This window comes from Diospyros lotus, chromosome 2 (genome assembly GCF_014633365.1).
Source record: "Diospyros lotus cultivar Yz01 chromosome 2, ASM1463336v1, whole genome shotgun sequence".
NCBI lineage: Eukaryota > Viridiplantae > Streptophyta > Magnoliopsida > Ericales > Ebenaceae > Diospyros > Diospyros lotus.
The window spans coordinates 23,728,004-23,751,728 of record NC_068339.1 but is presented as its reverse complement, the minus strand read 5'-3'; the positions used below and the strand labels follow the sequence as shown (position 1 = coordinate 23,751,728).

The 23,725-nt window shown below is 38.1% G+C and overlaps 2 protein-coding genes across 2 annotated transcripts; both read left to right on the top strand.

The window, feature by feature from the left end:
* Positions 1-182: 182 nt before the first annotated feature.
* LOC127795852 (E3 ubiquitin-protein ligase CSU1) lies at positions 183-7,151 on the top strand. The gene is made up of 2 exons (XM_052327780.1): positions 183-587; positions 6,272-7,151. Exons 1-2 carry the CDS (start codon positions 349-351, stop codon positions 6,945-6,947), a joined length of 915 nt encoding a protein of 304 aa, XP_052183740.1. The 5' UTR covers positions 183-348; the 3' UTR covers positions 6,948-7,151.
* Positions 7,152-9,089: 1,938 nt separating this feature from the next.
* LOC127794969 (uncharacterized) lies at positions 9,090-22,679 on the top strand. The gene is made up of 5 exons (XM_052326315.1): positions 9,090-9,654; positions 10,219-10,282; positions 11,032-11,196; positions 21,843-21,908; positions 22,069-22,679. Exons 1-5 carry the CDS (start codon positions 9,356-9,358, stop codon positions 22,306-22,308), a joined length of 834 nt encoding a protein of 277 aa, XP_052182275.1. The 5' UTR covers positions 9,090-9,355; the 3' UTR covers positions 22,309-22,679.
* The last annotated feature ends 1,046 nt before the right edge of the window (positions 22,680-23,725 follow it).

Genomic DNA, 23,725 nt, shown 5'->3' with positions numbered 1-23,725 from the left:
AAACACTACTTACTTGATTATTTAAATAAATATATATACGCACACACACTACCACTGCCATCGGTTAGTTTATTCTATTTTCGATTTAATTTATTCAGAAATCAAAATTATAAACCCAATCAGTTGGGTTTAGATTGGATTTGGATTCGGATTCGGGTTTATATAAAACTCCAACCATCCCGATATACCCTTCCACACAATTCATTGACCGCCCAAGGAGCTGTTTGGGGAAACCTAATACCTGTGCTGATTTTCTAGGGCTCGTCTCGCTGTGTATCCTCCGGCGGATCGCAAATTCGATTCATCGGATCCGATCAACTGCGGTTTCTGATAAATTTGATCGGAGAGATGCCTCAGAGACACTCGAAGAACAACAATGACCTCGCCTTCTTCACATACGATGAGAAGCGAAAGCTCGGGTACGGGACTCAGAAGGAGAGACTCGGCAAGGACTCGATCAAGCCCTTCGACGCTTGTTGCCTCTGCTTGAAGCCCTTCATAGATCCCATGTGTTGCCAGAAGGGCCATGTCTTCTGCAAAGAGTGCATTCTTGAGTGCTTGCTGTCTCAGAAGAAAGACATTAAAAGGTAATTAATTGTACCCCTCTTTGATTCTTTTTATTTTTACCTGAAATTATGGTATTCAGATTTTTGTATATTAGTTGATTGTCTGGGCATTTGGGTTCTGTTATCTGATTAACTTTCTTTTTAGGTTAAAAATGGACTTCTTGCCATTGGGTATGATATCATGTGGTGGATAATTTTGATTAGGGTTTGTGTTTATGTCATGACTGAGTCCTGTACGAATTATAAATGGAGTCGTTGACAAGGTTAGCTAGAAACTTAGGAATCGGAGTTTTTAACCTGGTTATATTGTGATCTCTCATCGCCTAGATCTGCAGTGGTCGAATGTTTAGAAGCCTGCTCAGATTGTATGCGCTTTAATTGAACCCAGAGATTGGAAAACTGACTGTGATAGAGTGGTTGATAATCTCCTAATGCAATTGCTGCCATTTTTTTTAAGTATTCAATTCTCTGACATTACCAGGAATTTGATCGTCATCAACCTTTTCTGACTCAAAAAATGTGTCTGTAGGAGTCACAAGCTGCCCTATAGGATGGTGCAACTTGGAGGGGATGTTTACTGAGCACCTATTTGATTCTACTTAGTGATATACACTGTGTATTTTTGTTGAATGATAAGAAGTTGGGGATGGGTAATTACATGTCTGAAATGATTCTAAGATAATGAATGATTTTTGGGAAGTTGCACTGTCAGTCTGAGTTCTGTCGGTTGCTTTGTCATGCCCCCAAATTTATACTGTAGAAAATATTTAGGAGAAAGGAAATCTCTACCTTTTCATTCGTGCATGGGATGTATATATATATTATATACATATGAGTACAAGACGTCTACCTCCTATAGAAGTCTACTTTATTTACCTGATATCTAAGTTTATTTAAAATACAAACTAGCTATCTCTAAATTTTGGGAATATAATTTAAACTGAATTATATAAACTGAATTATCTTCTTTTCCCTCTATCTCTAACTTCCCTAAGATTTCGGATCCTTATCTTGCACTATTCTTGGCCTGTTGACCTCTCTATCTCTTAATTCCACACTCCCCCTCAAGCTGGGCTGAATATGTTATTTAGGCTAAGCTTGTAGCTTAACTCATCAAATATTCTTCTTGGTAGAGCCTTAGTGAGAATGTCAGCTACTTGACTGTTAGTACGAGTGTAGCTTAACTTGAATAGTCCTTCTTCGATCTTCTCTTTGATGAAATGCCCATCAATCCCCACATGTTTTGTTCGGTCATGATGAACCAGATTTTTTGCAATACTAATAGCCCATTGGTTATCACACAATACTCATACTGGCTCTATCATAGGTATTTGTAGTTCTTGAAGTAGCCTTCTTAGCCATATTCTTTCACAAAATCCTTGAGCTCCAAGCTCAGCTTTTGCATTGCTTCTAGAGACAACATATTGTTTCTTGCTGCGCCAAGTAACTAGATTTCCCTATACAAAATAACAATATCTAGAGGTTGATCTTCTATCTAGGATTGACCCAGCCCAATCAGCATCACTATAGATTTTTATCCCTCGGTTTGCCTATTTCTTGAACATTAATCCCTTGCCTGGAGTTAATTTTAAGTACTTCGGGATGCAATAAACTACTTCCAAGTGTTCTTCTTTGGGATCATTCATGAATTGACTTACAATGCTCACAAAAAGGCCTATATCCAGTCTAGTATGTGACAGGTAAATGAGTTTTCCCACCAACTTTTGATATCTCCCTTTGTCAACTAGAGTGCTTTCTTTGCCACTGTCTAATTTTGCTGTTGATTCCATAGGAGTATCTATTAGTTTGCAACCCAATATCACCGTCTCATTTAAGAGATCTAGGATATACTTTCTTTGGGAGATTGAAATCCATTCTTTGGACCTTGCAACTTTCATGCCTAAGAAGTATCTTAGACTTCCGAGATCCTTAATCTCAAATTCCCTTGCAAGTATTTCTTTAAGATTTTTTATTTCAATAATATCATTTCTTGTAACAATGATGTCATCCACATATACAAGAAGAATAAATAATTTACCTTCCAAGAAGTGCTTGATGGATAAGGTGTGGTTTGCTTGGCATTGATTGTATCCATGCTTCTTGACTGCCCTTGTAAATCTCTCAAACCAGGCTCTCGGGGATTGTTTAAGTTCATAGACTGATCTCCTTAGCTTGCATACTTTGTTTCTTGTAAGCTTAGTTTAAAATCCATGGGGAATTTCCATGTAGACTTCCTCTTCTTGATCTCCATTTAAGAATGCATTCTTTATGTCTAACTAGTGCAAAAGCCAATTCAAATTTGTTGTTAGGGACAACAATACTTTGATGGTATTTAGCTTTGTCACATGGGCAAATGTTTCTTGGTAATCGATACCATAGGATTGGATGAATCCCTTTGCCACTAGTCTAGCTTTAAACCTATCAATCCTTCCATCTTCCTTGTATTTTACTGTAAAAATCCATTTGCAGCCCACAGGATTCTTTCCGAGAGGTAAATCAGTGATCTCCCATGTCTCATTTTTTTCCAAAGCTTTGATTTCCTCAAGGACAACCTCTCTCCACTTAGGATGTTGAAAAGCCTCTTGAATAGTGTTGGGAACCTGCACTTTATCCACATTTAAAACAAATGTGCTGAATTTGGGTGAGAGACCCTTGTATGAGATATAGTTTTGTATAGGATGTTGTGTGCATGATCTTATTCCCTTTCTCAAGGCAATAGGCCAATGTAAATCATCATCATCAATAGAAGTAATATTAGAATCCTCACCAGTGGTTGTACTCCTTCCCCTTATATCACCAGATCTGAATTTGGGTCAGCCTCTCGATCGGTCCTAGGGCATGTTTGGTCCTCACTTTCCTTATGTTTAGACTGTCTTCGAGAATAAACTTGAAATTCCTTGGTAGGAGAAGGAGAATGGCTGATTTTGGAATTTGAATCTGGTTCCTCAGGCTGCTGGTTACTGGCAGGAAGATGGTTATCGGTAGGAAGAGAGAGAATATCTCAAAATTGGTATTCTGAAGTGTTATTTTGAGTGTTTTGAGTGGTCTCCCCCTGAATATCAAATTTGGGATAATATGGCTGATGTTCAGAAAAAGTTACATCCATAGAGGTGAAGAATTTCTGAAGCTCAGGAGAGTAGCATTTGTACCCTTTTTGATGAGGAGAGTAGCCTAGGAAGATGCATCTGATGGACTTAGGATCAAGTTTGCTTCTAAGGTGTTTGTGAACATGAACAAATGCACAACCACCAAAAATTTTTAGAGGAATTTGTGAAAGAATCTGAGTGTGAGGAAAGGATGCGAGGAGAAGTTGACTAGGAGTTTAATGCTTTAGGATGCTTGAGGGCATTCTATTTATAAGGTATGTGGCCGTAAGGATAGCCTCACCCCAAAAATGTTTGGGAACATTAGTAGAAAACAATAGGGATCTTGCCACTTCTAATATGTGTCGGTTCTTCCGTTCAGCAATCCCATTTTGTGAGGGGGGTATCGACACATGAGCTTTGATGTATAATGTCTTGTTGGGAGAGATAATGACCAAGAATAGAATTGAAGTATTCTTTGCCATTATCGGTCCTTAGGATCTGAATGTTGGCATTAAATTGCTGTTGTATCATTGAATGAAAGGTTTGGAAAATAGGACCAGGTTCAGATTTATCTTTCATAAGAAACACTCAAGTGAGGCGAGTATGATCATCAATAAAGGATATGAATCATCGAGCCCCTGTAATGTTTTTAACCCTCGACGGCCCCCATACATCACTATGAATCAAAGAAAAATGGTAAGATGGAGTATAGGTCTGACTGGGATAAGTGTTTTGAATATGTCCTAGTCTATAGTGCCATAACATGATTGCACTATTATTGTTAGAATGAAAATTAGAGAGACAAACAGAGGGTTTAATGGAGGAACCATTGCTGAAATGAGCAAGCTTATTGCTGGAAGTAGTCCCTTGAAGGATGTAGAGTCCCGAACATGCCTTAGCACTGTCAATCATTTTCCCCGAAATCCGATCCTGAAATTCACACTGATTTTGTGAGAATTTAACCACACAATCATGATCAGCAGACAACTTACTAACTGATAATAGGTTGCAGTCTAGATTTGGCACCAGAGTACAGAATTTAAGGTAAGGTTTGTAGATACAGCCACTGAACCTATTTCAGCCACGTTTGACAGTGAGCCATCAGCAATTCTTACCATCCAATCTTGTTTGCATGGTTGAAATCTAGTTAGTAGATTAGTATCTCCAGTCATGTGATCTGAAGCCCCTGAATCAACAACCTATACAGCAGAAAAATTACTGTTAGCAGTCAAGGTGTGGAAGGTGTTACCTTTATGGGCTATAGAACTGAATGCCAATGTAGGAGACTGAGAAATCTGGGTGTTGCCAAATATAGAACCGGATGCAATATAATAAATATTATACTGCAATCAAAACTTGTAGAGACTCGTTTTGATTGCAGTATCAATTTGTACATTGCAGTATCAATTTGTAGATTTAATCTATGTAAGAAAAAATTGGAGACAATTGTTATAAAGCAGAAAATAGACTTACCTACCAAAACTTGTAGAGACTTGTTTAGAATCCTTTGTACTTCACTTTCACTAACTAAGGATCTTTGAGTCGTTCAATGGTTAAGTAGATGTTTGGAAGGAAGCAGAACTCTTTTCATTGGTTTCAATAGGTAAAAACTGGGCTTTAGGATTTTTGCCTCTTTTTTCAATATGCCCTTTCTGTAAAGGTTAATCAATAAAAATATTTTCTTAATTGCAAAATAATATATATCATATATTTTTGGGTTTTACATGTCTAATTTCCCTTATTTTGAAGGTTGCAGTGAGTGGTTTGTGTGCAGCATTCCCTGACTATCTTTGCTGCACTGTGGTCAGTTAGTAAAGGATATTCTAATTTGTCAACTCATATATTTGGCCACATTGTTCCTCAGTAGAGGATTGTGTTAGGAAGGGCATCCAGTGAAAATTTTTCCACACTGTTATTTTGCATGGATTTGTATTTTAAATGTGACTTTTATATGTCAATTGATGTTCTGGATGCCATGCCACAAACCCTAATGGTTAGGATAAGGTGCAGTTGATGATGGTGATGATATATTTGGCAATGTGGTGGTTTATACCTGAGTGGCTAGTTGTAGAGGAAGTCATGATTGAATGAGTGCTTCTTGAATATTCTTAAAAATTGAGAGCAATTTTGTTTCTGGGTTGTTCATAGATGTATAATTTGTTATGGGACAAAGATGGTTTGGTGTTGTTTAAGAACTTGAAGATTGGCCTTCTTCAGTTTAGTGAGTCCATTTAGCAGATAAATACAAATTGAAGGAATTTCTTTTTCATCTTGTACGTTTGTACGCCTGTCTTTGGGGGGGGCGCAATGCGTACTGCACTTAACAGACTCTTTAACCATTAAATTATAGCATAGTTAATTTTCTATGTAGTAATTATTCAAAAAAGTAAGATAGGACAAGCTGCTGGTATCTGGTAAGGTAAATAAGTACCAATGAAAGAGGTAAAATAACAAAACATATGTCATGCACTATTACTTGCCGCCGCCTCAATTGCACATCCAGCAGCATGTATTGGTAATATTCCTTGTTTACGTGGTTGTCAGACTCTGTGGCAATTCCTCTGCATAGTTGTTAGTTTTTGTCCATGACATGCTGAAAATGTTTTCATTGCCTTGCAGGAAGCTAGCTGCACATGCTGCTCATGAGAAGCAAGAAAAAGAAGAGGAAGAAGAAAGGTTAATGCTTCAGAAAGCCAGAGAGCTCGATGCATTTGATCAGCAAAACCACGGTGCAGTGCCACAGTACAGTGATAGGAACTATAACAAGGATAAGAATGGCTTCCACGGTGCAAACAGCGTGAAGGCCACCTCTTATGAGGAGGAAGCACTCCGAACCATGAAAGCATTTTGGCTGCCTTCTGCCACACCAGAAGCTCGGGCCAAGGTAGAGGCCCCATTCACCAATACAATCTGTCCGGAAGGCAAGGAAAAGCTTAAGCTGAAAACTTTGTTCCCGATCTACCTAACCGAAGACATTCATGACAACAAGAAATCAAACGATCTTGAAAAGACCTACATCTGCCCCAGCTGCAAGGTCACCCTTACTAACACGTTATCGCTTGTTGCCCTAAGTTCGTGCGGGCATGTCTTCTGCAAGAAGTGCGGGGACAAGTTCCTGGCCGTGGACAAGGTTTGTCTGGTCTGCAACAGGGGATGTAAAGAAAGGAATTTGGTTCCCTTGGAGAAAGGAGGGACAGGGTTTTCTGGGCATGGGGATCATCTGATGGCAACAGATTTCAAACATTTGGGTAGTGGCTCTGGTTTGGGGTTGGTTAGGCCTGCAATGAAGACATGAAACAAGAAGATGTCCCATGTTGTGTTCATTATGGTACAACGACTTGCTCTGTCAAGCTCCCCTTCGTGCTCTCTCTTAGCTTTTCATGGGCATGTTAATTTCGGAGGTTGAAGTGTAATGTAATGTAATGCATACTGTTTATCTGGTGAATAGAGAGTGGCAGCCACTCCCACCTAGAGCTCAATTTGTCTGTTTTTTCACCTATGCCTTCGTCACGAGTGTACCATTCTTTTACCTTTTTAACTTTTTTTATTGATAAAATCTCGGTAGCCAATATCTTTCTGGAAAACTTTATTATTCATGTGAAATAGTTTATATTTATAGATATCATGCGTATTAAGCGAGAATATAGAAATTTATATTTAATAACTGTTTTCACCCAGCCAACCTTCGGCGGTGAATGAATCTACTATCAGCGATGCTAATTTTTAATCGATACAGAAATTATAAATATTTCTGCTCAAATACAACAATATAATTTGTAACGAAAGATTCATCTTTTAAGTTTTAAGAATAATTTTTAATTGATACAGAAATTGTAAATATTTTAAAATTATAAATATTATTACTCAAACACAATAATATAATTTGTAAGGAGGGATTCATCTTTTAAGTTTCAAGAATTCTACAAAACAGAACATGATTAGAAGGGATATGATATTTCATTTGTAAACAATTTGATGGTTAAGTCAAAATTTTAAAACTATATTTATTTGCAAGGTAGAAGTGTCTTAGTAGAGAGAATGTGTGCGTGTTTTTTTATAATTAAAGCAGATATAAAATTATAATGATTCTTGACTTTTAGGATTGGCATGGATCTTATTTATCTCTATCTATTATAGAATTTTAGGAAAAGAATTTAGAATTATGCATGCATGTATTTGTCATAAGAATACTTTGTGAGAGGTTTTTTAAGAAAATTTTAGATTTTTTTAGTCATCTTACACGAAAATTTAGAATTTAGAGTTTAGGAATTTACTAAGAGAGTCTTTCTGATCCCTTTATATGAGAGGGTTTTTTGGGTTTTTTTTTTTTTGTTAATTTTTTCTATTTTTGATCTTTACACTTATTTTTAATTTTTAAATTTGAACTTTTAAGGGTTTCGTAAATGGGTCTATGCCCTTATACACATCACTAAATATTTTTATTATGGGAAAGGTATTTATAATTTATAAAAAATATTTCTAATTTTGTGAATATCAAAATATAATATTAAAATACTATATACAAGTAATATTACTAATATATGTATACATATATATATATATCCACCACGAGCTTGGCCTGTGATGTGATGGGTATGGTGCAGGGCTTGAAGGCACTTGGTTTTGTCAACTTGTGACCCTAAACACCTTTATGCACATGGGTTTGTTGATGACTCAATTCATTTAATCTATTCCCCAAACCTTATCAAAATTTGAAGCTTATCCCAACAAAACTCGCCAGCCAGCCAGCCAGCCAGCCACCGCCACCACGTCCCCATCCGCCAGCTTGGCCTTGCACTGATCCTGTGGATTGATGACGCAGTCACATCCAACTATTATTATTATTATTATTATTATTATTATTATTATTATTATAAATAAAGTTTAATTTATCCTCAATTTCATAAACCATAAATAGTTATTAAGAATACGGGTAAACTAAAAATTGGTTTAGAGAAAAAAGTCATTAGCCAAGTTAGTTAGGTTCGGTTAATCAGTTTTTGTAGTATGATTAAATTAGTTTTAAATTTTATAAAATTACAGATTGATTAGGGTTAAGTTAGATTTGACGTTCATCAAATACAAACCAATTCTATGATGTAAAATTATTCTACCTTTTTAATTATGTTCGTATTTGTATAAGATTATTATATTATTATTATTATTATTATTATATGTGAAAGAGTTTTCACCCTGTATTTACGAACTCATTGTAAAAATGGCAATTCCATATTCTATAACTCGTGTACAAAATTCACTCACTCACTCACTCATGCAGAGTAGTGACCTTGTCAACTGGGTGTGGTATGATGCTATGAATGATGCTATGATATATATATATATATAGTTATATATAGAGGAGGGCGTGATCAGTTTGATAAAATGAGATTTGAGAGATCTTTTGAGGGGTTGTTCAGACCGTTAATTTGGTTAGGTGAGGAGTAAAAAACCCAAAAAAGAGGTCCTAAATTCACGGACTCAGACATGGCAATTGCTGAACCATCCCTAATGGCAATGGCGGCCCCCACCCTGCAATTATTGGGCGCCTCCCCTGTCTTTCCGCCAACCAAAGCATCTAAAGCCAGCCAGCCAGCGAGCCAACCCAGCAAAACAAAGCCAAACCAAACCAAACCCTCCCATTAACAGATTCCCAAAGATTCACAAGGATTGAGAGAGAGAGAGAGAGAGAGAGAGAGAACCCTAATGGCGGAGATGGTGGAGAAGGATGGCGGTGGAACCGCCGCCGAGGAGGAGGAAGAGGAAGAGGAAGAGGAAGAGGAAGAGGAAGAGAAGAGGTTGTTGGAGGGCGTGGCAGTGTTGGATTTCGACGTGCTTTGCTCCACGGTGGCTATGCAGACGCAGGGCGGCAAATGGACCAAGTTGGGTACTCACGACGGCGATTTCGAAGACGGCGGCGCCGAGTTTGGGGGCGTCTTCAGGATGTGGGAGGGTGAACTTCTCGACTGCTTCCAAGACCGCCGCATCGCCCTCCAATCCGCTTGGTAAAAACTCTTGCCGCCCTTTCTCCTCTCAGTTACGACAACACACCGAGCTTTTATCTCACTATTTGTCAGTACATGGCATCGGTGGAACGTGTCGTTATGAAGGGTTACACGCCCCGGGGCTTTTATTTGTCTGTAATTCATGTTTGTTTAATCGGACGGGTTTTATGCTGGTTGTCGGCTATTTAACTAAATTTTTATCTTTTATCCGAGCTTGGGATCGGAGTTTCTCTCCGTTAAGGGTGAAAAATGATGATTTTTCCTTTTTCTTTTTGAGGGGTGCCTTTTGGTGGAATCAGGGAATTTCTGATTTCTGGTGTTGATTTGAGTAAAATTATGTCCTATGAACTGTTTGTTGAATGCTCCAAATGGGTTTTGACAAGAACTACGTGCCTTCATTTCTTGGACTTGCTGTGTTTAATTGCAAGATGTAACAAAATTTATCATCTTTTTTTATTAGACCCAGCTGCAGCCGTGATTAAGAACTGCTGCAGCAATTTCAAGAAACATGTATGGTTCAACTCTTGTTCGTTGCTTGTGTTAACTAGGAGTTTGCATTTGCAGCTGTCCATCCTATAGGTTCGGGAAGAACATGGGCCGAGCTGGTTTTGGTTCTTGTATTGTTCAGGTAAGAGTATTTCCTTTTGTCCAAATATTGATATTTTCTTCCGTGTATTTTTACAATTTTTAATTGGTCCATTCTCCTGTAAAATGATTATTGTTGATGAAGTTCCATAATAATAACAATAATGAACAATGCTTTCGCAAAGTCAAGGAGAAATCACTCTCATAGTACCCGCGGGGGGGAGGAGCGCAAAGATTTGATATAGGTCTGTCAATAGGCCTATATCCACTATCCCTACTAGGAATAATTCACTTATAACCAACGTTACAATTTTTATCCAATAACTTGGTTAAATCATTTACAGAAAAAAAAAATCCTTGCTTAAATCCCATCTGATGGGATTTGAGGAGATATCCAACACCCTTCTTTCCATGTTGTACAAGTCGGTTTTGCAACATTAACTATATAATGGAAGACAACCATATCAATTATCTTCATTTACCACCGTCTCTTGAAACTTTTCCATATGAAGATGGTGCTGGAACTTTATCTCATCATTACCCCTCTAGATGGTTGCATTATGAAGGGCATTTGGTGTAAAATTTTGCTAAATTATTTTTTTGCATGGATTTGTATTATCAATGTGACTTTTAGAAGTCAGTTGATATTGTGTGGCAGGATCCTAACTTAGTATAAGGTGCAGTTAATGATGATGATGATCTAACACCCTACTTTAGGTTTTCTTTTGTCATGTTCTTTGATACCATTGAAACTGGCCTTAATAAAGTTTCTTTTTGTTTTGGTTTGAGCAGGGAATTGTACATTTCATTCTTGGTGTTAGTGCACTTGTCAATTGCATAGCCTTTATTATGACCAAGAGAAATTTTTTTCTATATTTGGCTGTTGCTTTCACCATCTCAGTTGGAGCATATCTGGGATTTTTTCGTTCGCAGATAAGGAAGAAGTTTAACATCAGGGTAAGCATTTCTATTTTAGGTTGTCTGAGATTATACATTCTCTGAGTTTTAAGTTACGTGCTGCCTTTGCTTAATCTACTCCATTTTTCCCCATACTATTGTTTCACTTTGTATTGTCATCTTTTGGGAATTGTGGTATGTCATGTATGCACCTTTAAAAGTGTTTTCAACCAGTTTGCAGTTTTCTGAATTATTAGGGAAAAATAAAATGGGAACATGCTGTGTGTGGGATTTTATGTTGCTTACTTTACTTACCACTAGAAACAATATAACAGGAAGCTGTGTCTATTTCTCCATTTTTTTTTGCAGCTTCTGCAAGATTTTTTCCCCTTTGTGTGTATATATATATGTATGTATGTAATATTTTTTGATATAAAGGTCTATTTTGAGTCTAGGATTTGTCACAGGGGTGTTACTGCTAAGAAATTGAATTTGGGTGTTGCACCTTGTAATTTAAATAACAATTTCAACAGTATGAATTCATGTTTTCGTACTGTTGAAATTGTTAAGGATTTGAATGAATAACCTTCGTTGTTCTTCTTGGTGTTATTTGTTTCTACTATTTTTTTTTGTTGTGTCATGACTACATTGGCTTATCAGCATAATAGGCTCCTTTTCACATGACCAATTACTGTGGAGTCTCAGAATGCCTTTATTCTGTCAGCTTTGATGGGGTAGTGGGAGGACGGCAACATATCAAGCTTTTTAATCCCACCATGTGGGGCTGTGGGGGAATGACAATTAAAAAATGAACAAATAAATAAAATAAAGGTAGCGGAGATAGTGGAAACAAAGAAGAGCCCTCAGAAATTTACTGTGTTAGATTTTGCATAATTGCATTACTAGGTTAATTTTTCCGCCTCAGGTTATTTGAATATGCACATTTTTGGCTTACAATGTGTGGAGCACCCCAGCCTCCATAGGTGAAGCAAGAAAGTTTTCTCTAAGTTTATAGTGCGTGCTTCCTCATTCAACCACTTTTCCTTTCTACATTAAAGGCATGACACCATACTAGAAGCTAACCTGTTATCATTAACAGTTGATTGCTATTAGATCAAAGAAACGGAGTGGAGATGATGCGAGTATTCTACCATCATGCCAAGTGGCATTTACTGAAAATTTCATTAGTTGCCACTTGGCAACACATGTCAGTCTAGTTAGATGACACATGACTTGTATGTCTTCCAAAATAATTGGATTAAACATTGAGCTCGGGTAGGTCCCCTCTTCAAACTATAGAGCCTCTAGCATCCTAGGCTTGGCCAATATCTCTTAGTTCGAGTGGTGAGCAAGAAAAAACCAAACCACTCAAATCAACCAAACCAAATTGACCCAAATCACCAAAGCCAGACCACAAGAGAAGCAGTTAGTTATGGTTTGACAATTTTGAACACTGCCTAAAGTGGTTTAGTTTGGGTGTTGAGTTTTGATAAACCTCCAAACTGACCATCGGCTTGTCACAACCTCAAGGATCCCAAGGCTATAATTATCATTATAATAGTAGTTAGCTCACATGCATTACACAATAATTGTAATTTTTCTTCTTTTTTGTTATAGATAATTGCCCTTAGTTATAGGCAATTAGGCTTATCGTTTGTATTGCACATGGGTGCATGTGGGAGGCTATTAGGCTATATATAAGCCACAATTGAGGATGAGAAGTTATGTTTTGAATTGATATTGAATTCTCTCAAACTTCCCTCTCGTCATTTCTCTCTAATTCTCTCTGATCTCCTCCCTTCCTCTTTGCTAATCTCTCCCTTTCTTTGTTCCGTCTACTATCTCCCCCAATTTTATCCAATTCTCCCTCCAATCCCTTCTGTTCTTGATCCCAACTCCTTCATGTTCTTCCGATTTTCAGTCCAAACCCTAGGTATATGACAATTGGTATCAGAGCATCCTTCCTCAGCTGTGATTTCAATCGATTTTAGATGTGAATTGAGGCGACTTTGAAGGATAGTAACGGAGCTGATTGAAGAGGGCGCGGGGCTTGATGATCACATCTCGTTTCAACTTGTTGGCGACACAGAGTGAGTGGTTCTCGAAGTCGATTGAGTTGCAGGAAACAATTGGGTAAGCAGGGTCACAAGCGATCACGACTTGTGATCTAAAAGAGTTGTTTAATTTTCTTGGAGGCGAGCAGGAGGTTGACACTTGGCCATGAATTGCGATAATTTTTGCTCGAAGTGGAAGGGCGAAACAGCTTAGGCGGAGTTGGAAGCCAAGTCATAAACTACTGCAACCATCGATTATCAATTTCGAAGAACTCCGTTGGTTGCATCACAATTGATCAAGGGAAGCGAGCAACCCAAATGATTCCAATGGTGAATTTTGGCGTTTTGGTAGAATTTCGGCAATCAGGAAGGTTGTTTGACTTTTGGAGCAATGGTGATTTACGAAGGTGATTTATAAAGGTGAACAGTGGTGAATTCTAGAGCAGTTCCTTAGCCTTCGATTTCTTCTGCTTGTGTAAGTCTGACTTTCCGAGGGTGGAATTTAGTGAATGATCTGTTGAAATTGAAGGCAATTCAGAGTCGGTGGTTATCGGCTACTACATGGTGACTTGGGCTAAACCTATAGGTTGATTTTGGCTAAGATTTCTAGTTTTAGAGTAACAGAGTCGATTAATTTGATAGGCGATTCATAGCAGCAATTCAGTGAAACGGATCTAAGGTTGTTGAATTGAGAGGAAATCAATTCTCAATTAGGTGGAGCATAGTAGCTGTTTTGGAGTCAATTGATTTTTTGGAGGCTGTAATAGAACTGATCAAACTCACAAGAAATACTTTGGGTTTTCGTTTCAAATTGCAGAGGAGAAGTGGAAGGTTCGACTGTGAAGGTGGAGCAACAGTTTGATTCGTTGCTATGTCTAAGCTGCTACAGTCGCTGTTCAAGAAGGTGACCTTAGCCATTATCGAGACTGATTGAGCGATGATTCAGGAGATTCCGATTAGAAGTCTGACAACGCATATTAATAAATCAGTGAAGAGAATTCCAAAGGTGTTGATTCCAATCGAAATTCTAGATTGTGAGTAAGGGGAAACAAGAGGTAGATTTCGGCTGTGAATTTTGGTTAACTTGGTTCGAATTAGAAAGGCAAAGAAGAGCGAGTGCTCCTCGGCTATTGAATTGCGTTGAGGCGATTCTAGTTTAGAGCTGATTAGCTCACGGAAGGGTGTGGATTCAGTATGTATAGGACTCCTACTCCTTGTTCTTCAAAGTGTCTTGTTCGTGAGAAGTCGGCCATGGGGGGAAGTGCACACATGAGACAATTGGAGTCTCAATCGCAGCAGAAGAATGCTTGATCTTCGAAGTATCCTGTTCGTGAGACCATGGGGAGCAGTGCACATATGAGACAAATTGGAGTCTCAATTGCAACAAAAGAATGCTTCAATTTCAGTTGGATCCAACATAAATTGTGAGGAGTTTGGCTAGGAGCATCAGACATGGAAAAATAAGTTTGATAATGAGTTCAATCGAATTGACAAGGAAACAAGAAGAGTGATACACGAATCATGCGTGGAAATAGGTCGACATCTCACGAAGTGTCCTATTTGTGAGATGTCGACCATGGGGAGCAGTGCACACATGAGACAATTGGAGTCTCAATTGCAACAAAAGAATGCTTCATTTTTAGTTGGATCCAACATAAATCGTGAGGAGTTTGGCTAGAAGCATCAGACATGGAAAAAGAAGTTTGATAATGAGTTCAATCGAATTGACAAGGAAACAAGAAGAGTGATACACGAATTATGCGTGGAAATAGGTTGTGTGCTACGAGAGCAACTGCAGGAGTTTGCAAAGATGTTGACTAAGAGTTATAATGTCAATTTTCTGCTGAATTCTTCGATAAACCGAGAAGAAATGTTTCAGATGATCACCGCGGAAGTTCTAACCAAGAGGAGTTCCTGAAAATGAAGCCGCCTAAAGAGAAGTCTAGATTATGGGAAAATGATTAGATTATGGGAAAATGATTCATTGCTTACCTTCGAGTATGCGTAGAAGGAGTATTTTGATTTAGGCAGAATTATCAAGAAGGATGACTGCAACATCAGAGATGATATGGGTGGTGCAATGCATTATCCAAAGGGAATTTGTAACAATCAGGTTGCTAGGGTAGCAGATGTAAAGGGACGATTTGATCTTCTTGAAAAAGAAGTTCATGTAGAGGGATATTCCAGCAAACACAAAGAAAAAGGAGTTGCTGAATTATTTGCATGGAATCAGGAGGTTGCGATTGAAAATTCAGTCAATATTAAGGAAGATGATGTTGTAATCGAAGTGAAGTTGTTAATGGTAACTCAAGATTCCGAAGATGGAGATTGGATGTGGAGAGTGAACCTCGGAAATATGTCGGCAAACAGAAAGAAAAAGATGCTGATGGAATGGCATTGGATCAAGCAAATTCAACTGAAGGACCATCCATCTGTGCGGATATTGGTGCTGGAATCTTTGGAACGAAACATTGATTTGTTAGATAAGTCGGTTATAAAGCAGGTTGAAGCTGTGAGTGGTGATTCTTGTGATAACAATTCTAGGTTGGATCAAGTCTTTGATGCTCCACATGTAGTGAAAGACGTTTTGATGGGGCAATCCAGATCGGAACAGTCTTATATTGGCTATAAGGAACCTGTTCATAAGGATGAAGAGGTCCTAAGACTAGAGGAAGACAGTCTACCTATTCATTTCTTTCTACTGCGACTGAAGAATTATTTAGTCAATCCTTTGGGTTCAAAATAGCCAACATTGAAGATGATGAAAAGAGGGGAACATATGTGGTAACTTGTCAAATGTGTGAATTCCAAAATGATTAACATTTGAAGGCTTTAGGGTTGCAAGTTTCAGCTGCTACCTACGACAGGGAGCGGCTAAATTCATTAAAGGCACTTGATGTGGACATATTGACAAGTTTTGGCACCATATTGGATCCTAAGACCGTGAGTACCAACAATCTTGATTGGGTAGCTATTGCAAATCCATGGGGAAGGGTCTATCACACCTTGGAGGTAGATGCAACCTTGATTGCAATTGTACAAGTTGTGGTAATAACCCATGGTTTTGTTCCAGTTGATGAGAACATAAGGGCAAAGAGGAATAGGCCTAGATGGAGAAAGAGAGAAAGAGGAATAAACCAGATAGAGAGAGCTAGTATTGGATGAAGAAACAACGGCGCAATCGTTATAAGTTCTTGGGGACAAGAACTCCCTCAAGGAGGGAAAAATTGTCACAACCACAAGGATCCCCAAGTCTATAATTGTCATTATAATAGTAGTTAGCTTGCATTACACAATAATTGTAATTTTCCTTCTTTTCTGTTATAGATAATTGCCCTTATAGGCAGTTAGGCTTACCGTTTGTACTACACATGGATGCATGTAGGAGGCTGTTAGGCTATATATAAGCCACAATTGAGGATGGGAAATTATGTTTTGAATTGATACTGAATTCTCTTAGAATTCCCTCTCGTCATTTCTCTCTCCAATTCTGTCTGATTTCCTCCCTCCCTCCTTGCTAATCTATCCCTTTCTCTGTTCCGTCTACTATCCCCTTCTCTGTTCCGTCTACTATCCCCTCCAATTCTGTCCAATTCCCCCTCCAATATCCCCTCTACTATCCCCTCCAATTCTGTCCAATTCCCCCTCCAATATCCCCTCCAATTCTGTCCAATTCCCCCTCCAATCCCTTTTGTTCTTGATTCCAATTCCTTCGGGTTCTTTCGATTTCTAGTCCAAACCCTAGGTATATGACATGACTCAAATCCCAAATAAAATTAAGTTTTTTATGGTTTGAATTTTTTATTTAGTTATAAAACTATGAATTTTAATTGACTGTCAAGTTAATAAAAATTCATAGTTTCTGGTTTAATGATTTGGCATAAAGCCTCCGAAACAATCAAAATATCATCAACTTTTTCCCTCACTCTCAACCATACAAATTAGTAACTTTGGCGGGGTTGGTTTAATTGACAACTCTCAAGTTTTTTTAATTTAAAACAAAAAATAAAAAATGTCACTGTTGTTGGTATGTTCCTTTTTTATGAGTTGCTATTAATTATTATAGTTGAAACTGCCCAAACTGTTAAGTTGTGGTTTGGGTTTCAAGCATATGGTGGTTTGGTTATGGTTTAGAAGATAGGCAAACCATCAATAGTCGTTTGGTTTGGAAAACACATTCCAAACCACCCAAACTAACCGTTGCACACCCCTAAGCCAAAGTTGGATGCACCTTCACATTCATCCTAAAAATATCAAGAACATCTCCTTAGAACTTGGGTAAGACAGGATTTAGTCTTCTCCCTCCCTCTGAACAAGAACCTAGAGGGCTTGTGTCACGAGATAAGCACTTAATATCTAACCCAAAAGCAATTCCTATTAGTGATACTAGCTCTCTCTCTTGTATAGCCAAAAATCACTAGTTAAACATTTGATATGGGATCAATACTTGCCTTGTTATGCACACCTCACTCAATTCTTGACCCCCTCTTTATAAGTTACTTGTGGTGCTTCCAACCCACATGATAGTACTGTGAGTGGCTCCAAAATCACTTTTCATGGGTTGGGTGCTTTGTATTTGGGTGGCTCTAATACAACCCTATTATAGTCCAACATGTCTCTGGTACATATTTAGGTGTGAGAACACCAAAAACGTCATCCTTATGACAACTTATCTATTGGAGGCTAAGGTCCAAGCACCATCAAAGTACATATCCCTTTTATCCCATTGATGGGAAAAATTGCCTTGATATTGGGAGAAGGGTGGAGGGGGTGTTCTACAATAGGGAGGATTTTCCTCTCATGTATAACTGTACCCTTGCTCAAAGCATTCACCCACACTCCCTCTCCCTCACTACATGCTGGAAAGATTAAATATTTTCTCATAAAAAAAAAAAGAAATGACTATATTTGGAGAATGATAGCCTTGCTGTCAACCTCAGAATGGGAAGTCATCTCCCTATTTTACTGGGCTAAGGAGGAAGATCTGCCAGTCCCCTTCCATGCATCCATGATATGATTGTTTATCGAATCCATTTTGGCATAAAAAAGCTGTCATGTCCCTAGGAAGATTAAAAGATTAATTGATGTGCCCAAAATGCCAAAGAGAAAACCCAGCACCTTCCTGTTGATAAGAAAACTCGCCACAACAAGAAAACACTAGGGTTGATTCGCCACACTCTTAGAAAGAAGAAGGAAGAGTGATAAGAATCCAAGGAAATTCGCCACTAAGCAAAAGAAAGCTTAGATAAGAATTTATAAAAATGCTTTCTGCATTTAGATGAAAAAGTTCATTAACCAAAAAACGTACATAAGAGGAACCATATAAATACTAGTCTTGGAACATCCCTCCAAGCATGGGAAACATAAAAAAAAATAACTCTTGGAACATCCCTCAAGCATGGGAAACAGAAACATTAAAAACTAAGTGGGAGACATAATAAACAAAGCCTTTAAATGCTTCAATTCTCCATAAATTTGAAGCTTAGGAAATGGAAGAGATTAAAGCCAAAGTGGGAGACAAAGCCATAAATGCGCTTTGATTCCCCATAAATTTGAATTCCCGCTTCTTCATAATGTTCTGCCAAGCAAACTTAAATCGACCATAAATCATAGCTGGAATTTCGGAATTGCGTTCATGAATACAAGAAATTGCTACTAAGATCGTGAGTTTTCCAATGACATATGGCACGCCTCTTAACTCCAATCCATCAAAGAGATATGAAGGTTCCAAGATTCCTTTCTGATTAATTTCGTGGCTGATCCTCCAAGCAAGTAAGCAAAGTGATTAATTTGGGCTTTAATTCCTCCAAGTGGGCTGGACTCTTTCCAATGAATAACTCAAATTCCTTTTGTAATTGCTTAGCCTTTGAACGTGTAATTGGCCCATCACTTGTAATTTCATGTCCTTGGTCAGCCTTTGCCTTAACTCCCTTATGATTCACATCATTAATATTGTGATAGGGATATAATAAAGGGGTAATATTGTAATAGGTTTATATTAGTTTGTTAGGAGATATTTTAGTTAGTGGTTAGAAGCACATGGGTGCTGTTATGCAATTAGCTAGAAGCTGATAATGTCTATAAAAGGCCGCTGTTTATGCTTATGCTGATTTTGATAATTGAATTCTCAATTCTCTCACAAGATTTCTCTCCAATCTCTCTCTCTCTCTCTCTCTCTCTCTCGTTCTTCTGTCATTCTCCCTCAATTCTCTCTAATTTCTCCCCCATTCTTCTTGAATTTCCCGTCTATAGATTCTGTTCTTGACCTTAACTGTATCAGATCCTTCCGATTTTTCATTCTAGTCCTAGGCTAAACCCTAGGATCATGACAAATTGGTATCAGAGCCAACGATTCTTGGTTGTGGTTTCAATTCGTTTTGAAGGCTGCTGAAATCAATTTCAATGATTAAACGGAATAGGCGAGTTCAAGTATTCCAGCGTGCTTGGATGGTATCTCGGTTGAGAATTAATTCTCGGTTAAGATTTAGGAAGTTGTGATCATCGACCAAGGCGTGAAGTGGACGTAGACTGGACGACCTTGCATTTGGAGCGATCGTGAGCAAGTCCGGAAGTGGTTGATCTATCGTGTTAGTCGATTTTGATCGGCTATTTAGTTGCAGATCAGAGGCACTGAATTCAGGTGAATTCCGACACTCCTTGGACAGTGGTTGGGTGAGTGATTGTAGTTTGGGAATTCTGGAAACTCCTATCCGAGTTTTGAAATCGAAGACGACCATTGGATCTCGGAACTGATTCCGTTTTAGTAGTTGTCGGAAGCGGCAGGGATTCTGACAATCCTTAACAGTAGGTTTGGGAAGAAGCAGCAATTTCCGACGATATACGCTTGAAGTAGTCGGTGATTGGGTGAATATTCCATTGGGAATCTTGGTTGGCGTTGATTATGGGTAGGTACTAGGTAGCGATCAGTTGCAAGCCATAATTGAATACGGACATGGGAGGTGAAGCAAGAGGTGGAAGTCCAGCCACGAATTTCGGCAAGCTCCGCACGAAGTGGAAGTAGGTTGGGGCAGCCGTTGAATCACAGCAGTCGCGCAGAGAGTCTGGGCGATCTTGGATTTGCTGTGATCGAGTGCTGGAAACGATTGCAGCAGGCGATTCCATTGGAGAAACGCCGTCAATCGGGTAGAATTCTGGGGAGTGGAAGGAATACATGTGAATTCCGGCAAATTCGGACTATCTTGGCGGCGGAATTCAAGGACAGATCAACCACATTCGTTGATCCAAAGTGGAGCAAATCTTGAGCGATAGCTAATTCGTAGTGGTCCGTTGCAGTGAATTTCAGCGATCAGCTTGGATTGCTGTCAGTCCTATACTCCTGATCATCAATTAATTGCAGATTAGGGAAGGTAATGGTTGCGGAATGGAAAGGATTTGTGACTCTCAGTTGTGAATTTCGATGACTCTTACTTATAGTGGGGAGGCTGAAGCAGATTCGGCGGATTTATAAACCAATTCATAAAATTACTGCATCCATCAGGTTTTAATTACAGGGAATTTCTTTGGTTACAGTATAGTCCAGCAAAGGAGGCAAGGCCAAATCAATACTGTCATGTCCCTAGGAGGATTAGAAGGGTAATATTGTGATAGGGATATAATAAAGGGGTAATATTGTAATAGACTTATATTAATTTGTTAGAAAATATTTTAGTTAGTGATTAGAAGCACATGAGTGCTGTTATGCAATTCACTAGAAGCTAATAATGCCTATAAAAGGCCGCTGTAAACAGAGGAATGCTTATGCTGATTTTGATAATTGAATTCTCAATTCTCTCCCAAGATTTCTCTCCAATCTCTCTCTCTCTCTCTCTCTCTCGTTCTTCTGTCATTCTCCCTCAATTCTCTCTAATTTCTCCCCCCATTCTTCTTCAATTTCCCCTCTATATATTCTGTTCTTGACCTTAACTGTATCGAATCCTTCCGATTTTCATTCTAGGCCTAGGCTAAACCTTAGGACCATGACAAAAGCCCTATAAAACGCCTCTCCATGGGTGAAAGAAAGGAATGATTACCCCTCCATATATCTGCAAATAATTCAGCCTCTTTCAGTCACCAGAATGCCCTCCCATCCTGTCTCCTATTGACACCCATCAGGTGTTGGTGTTTACCAGTGTGTCCAAAAAATGGCTATTCCCCTACAGATGACATGAATATTTTCTCCTGATTAAATGTCCTTTATATGATTTTGACAGTCTTTTTGTTCTATTAAACTGGCCCTTTCCCAAGTTAAAAGTGGTAATAATCTGGCAACTTCTGAGCTGAGTTTCCTGTTCCTTAGTTTTGACTTGAATGATATACAATATTGCATCAGTTTGTTGTTTGATGCATGTTGCATGTTTATCATTTGAAATCATTCCAATCCCTTCCTTGTGCATAGCAGTACTTAATGATCACAAATTGCTTCTCTCAGCACAGAAAGATAATGGAGCTAAAATCCAGGAAATTAATCATATATAGACTATGCTGCTTTCTGCAAGCACTGCAAGTTTACTTAATTTCAATCTCTTTTATGTGACAGATTTGAACTCTGAACTTCATGAATTCATTCCTCAGCTTGTATGATATATGCATATGTTTCCTGAGTTCATTCCTGCATTATGCCGACATAATTTGGTTAATTTTGCTGTTTTGCAGGGTACTGATAGTTCAGTGGATGATTGCGTCTACCATCTAATCTGCCCTTGCTGCACGTTATGTCAGGTTTGTCCTAGCCTTTCAGTGCATTGCATATCAACCTTGTGAACAAAATAATGAATTCTTCAATTTAGTTACTACCAGAAGACCGCATTCTCAAGCACTGTGGTCATACATTTCTTTCCTTTTGGAATGGGCATTTTAACAATCGTGTTATTTGGAACAGGAATCCAGAACGCTGGAGATGAACAATGTTCAAGAAGGGACCTGGCATGGTCGCAGTGACACGATATGTATAGGAGGTTTTGGCGAAGGCAGCAAAGCATTGTTCGAGCTACACCCACCTCCTATCATGTCGACAAAGTCCCCTGATCCCTGCAATTCGCAGAAGAGTATGAATGCCGGCAATCCCTCGTGGGCTTTAGAAATTGGCCATTCTGCACCTTTAGTTGCACAATCCCAATAGCAGCAACAAAACAGATGATATTTGGAATCCCCATCTGCTTCTTTCACAAAGCGGGAAGTCTTAAAAATATTCAATTGGATCTATACTTCAGTACGATCAGGAGTTTTCGGGCTTGGGCTATTTGTAAGGTGTTCTGGTTTTGCAGGGGTGACATTTTGCCAAAAAGATTTGAGAAGATGTTGGGGAGTTGGTAACAGCCACAGCCTCTGAACCATAATGTATATACACAAGAGTGTAGTATATGATGAAGTTGCCTCATTGTTACGTCTTTTAGAACTTAGGTTTAGGTTTATGTAGTTTAGCTGAAAACTGGGTTTGGCTACTATTTTATTTACTTAAATTCAGCCATTTGCAGCCATTTCTTTCTCCCAGTTCTGTCTCTTGACTCTCTGTTGGTGCCATTTGAAAATACTCAGTGGTTCACATGATCTGAGGTCAAATCAATGTCAAAGCTTGGCGTGTTGTTTCTTCAAATCTGTGTTGTTTTCTGGGTTGTGCATTAAATAACAAATCGTCATGTTTGTTCAAGCAATGACAAATCATCTAAGCTATCAAATAAGGCCAATTATATAAGTTTTACTTTTCTAATTTTTTTTTCGGTTTTATTTGGGATTTATCATATAAAATGGAGCGAGTTACCTCTCTACTCATTTATTCAATTATTTAAAGCAACTCTTCTTATTCATTCATGGTATTATTATATTCATGATGATGTAATTAACATCAGTAATACGAAAATTTGCATGGCCAAATATTACGGGAAATAAAAATATTATTTATGCATGTAAGTACATTCAATTTTATAGTATACAATAAAAATTAAATATATAATAAAATATACAAATAACAATTTTAAAAGGAAATTGCCAACATTGATAAAGGACGTGGTGCTGGCGGATGGGCAGGCAAAAATGAAAACTGTGCCTAAAAATACACTAAAATTAAATATGTTATTAAAGTAATTTTGTAGTATTTTTAGTGACACTTATGATGGACATTAGTGTTTTGTAACTAATAGCTTTTCTGACACTTAAAATGCCACTATAAAGGATGATATTATGACCCTTCCAAAATGCCACAAATGATATATTTAAAATTTTAGAAAAAACCCTAATTGTGGCATTTCAAATGTCACCTCATTAAAATCAACAAAGCCCACATGTACTTTTTTTTCAATGTTCCATTTGAAATGCCACCAAACTACACATCTAGTGGCACCTATACATTTCATTTTCTTTTTCTATTTGCATGTTCAATAACCAAATAACTTAAATAAAATTGCTAGCATATTACAATATATCTTAGTTAATTATACATAACAATTAAACAAATTAATTACAAAAGATCGATATAGTTAAAATCTAATTTTTTTACTTACACCAACTATATCTAAAAACTGAACATAATCACTACTTCA

What these genes read in the sequence shown, in the direction of transcription:
- LOC127795852 (XM_052327780.1), top strand. Translation starts at nt 349, where the DNA reads ATGCCTCAGAGACACTCGAAGAACAACAATGACCTCGCCTTCTTCACA. An exon ending in CAGAAGAAAGACATTAAAAG is followed by an intron (nt 588 to 6,271) that starts GTAATTAATTGT and finishes ATTGCCTTGCAG; the next exon opens with GAAGCTAGCTGCACATGCTG.
- LOC127794969 (XM_052326315.1), top strand. Translation starts at nt 9,356, where the DNA reads ATGGCGGAGATGGTGGAGAAGGATGGCGGTGGAACCGCCGCCGAGGAG. An exon ending in TTGGTTCTTGTATTGTTCAG is followed by an intron (nt 10,283 to 11,031) that starts GTAAGAGTATTT and finishes TGGTTTGAGCAG; the next exon opens with GGAATTGTACATTTCATTCT. An exon ending in CTTGCTGCACGTTATGTCAG is followed by an intron (nt 21,909 to 22,068) that starts GTTTGTCCTAGC and finishes TATTTGGAACAG; the next exon opens with GAATCCAGAACGCTGGAGAT.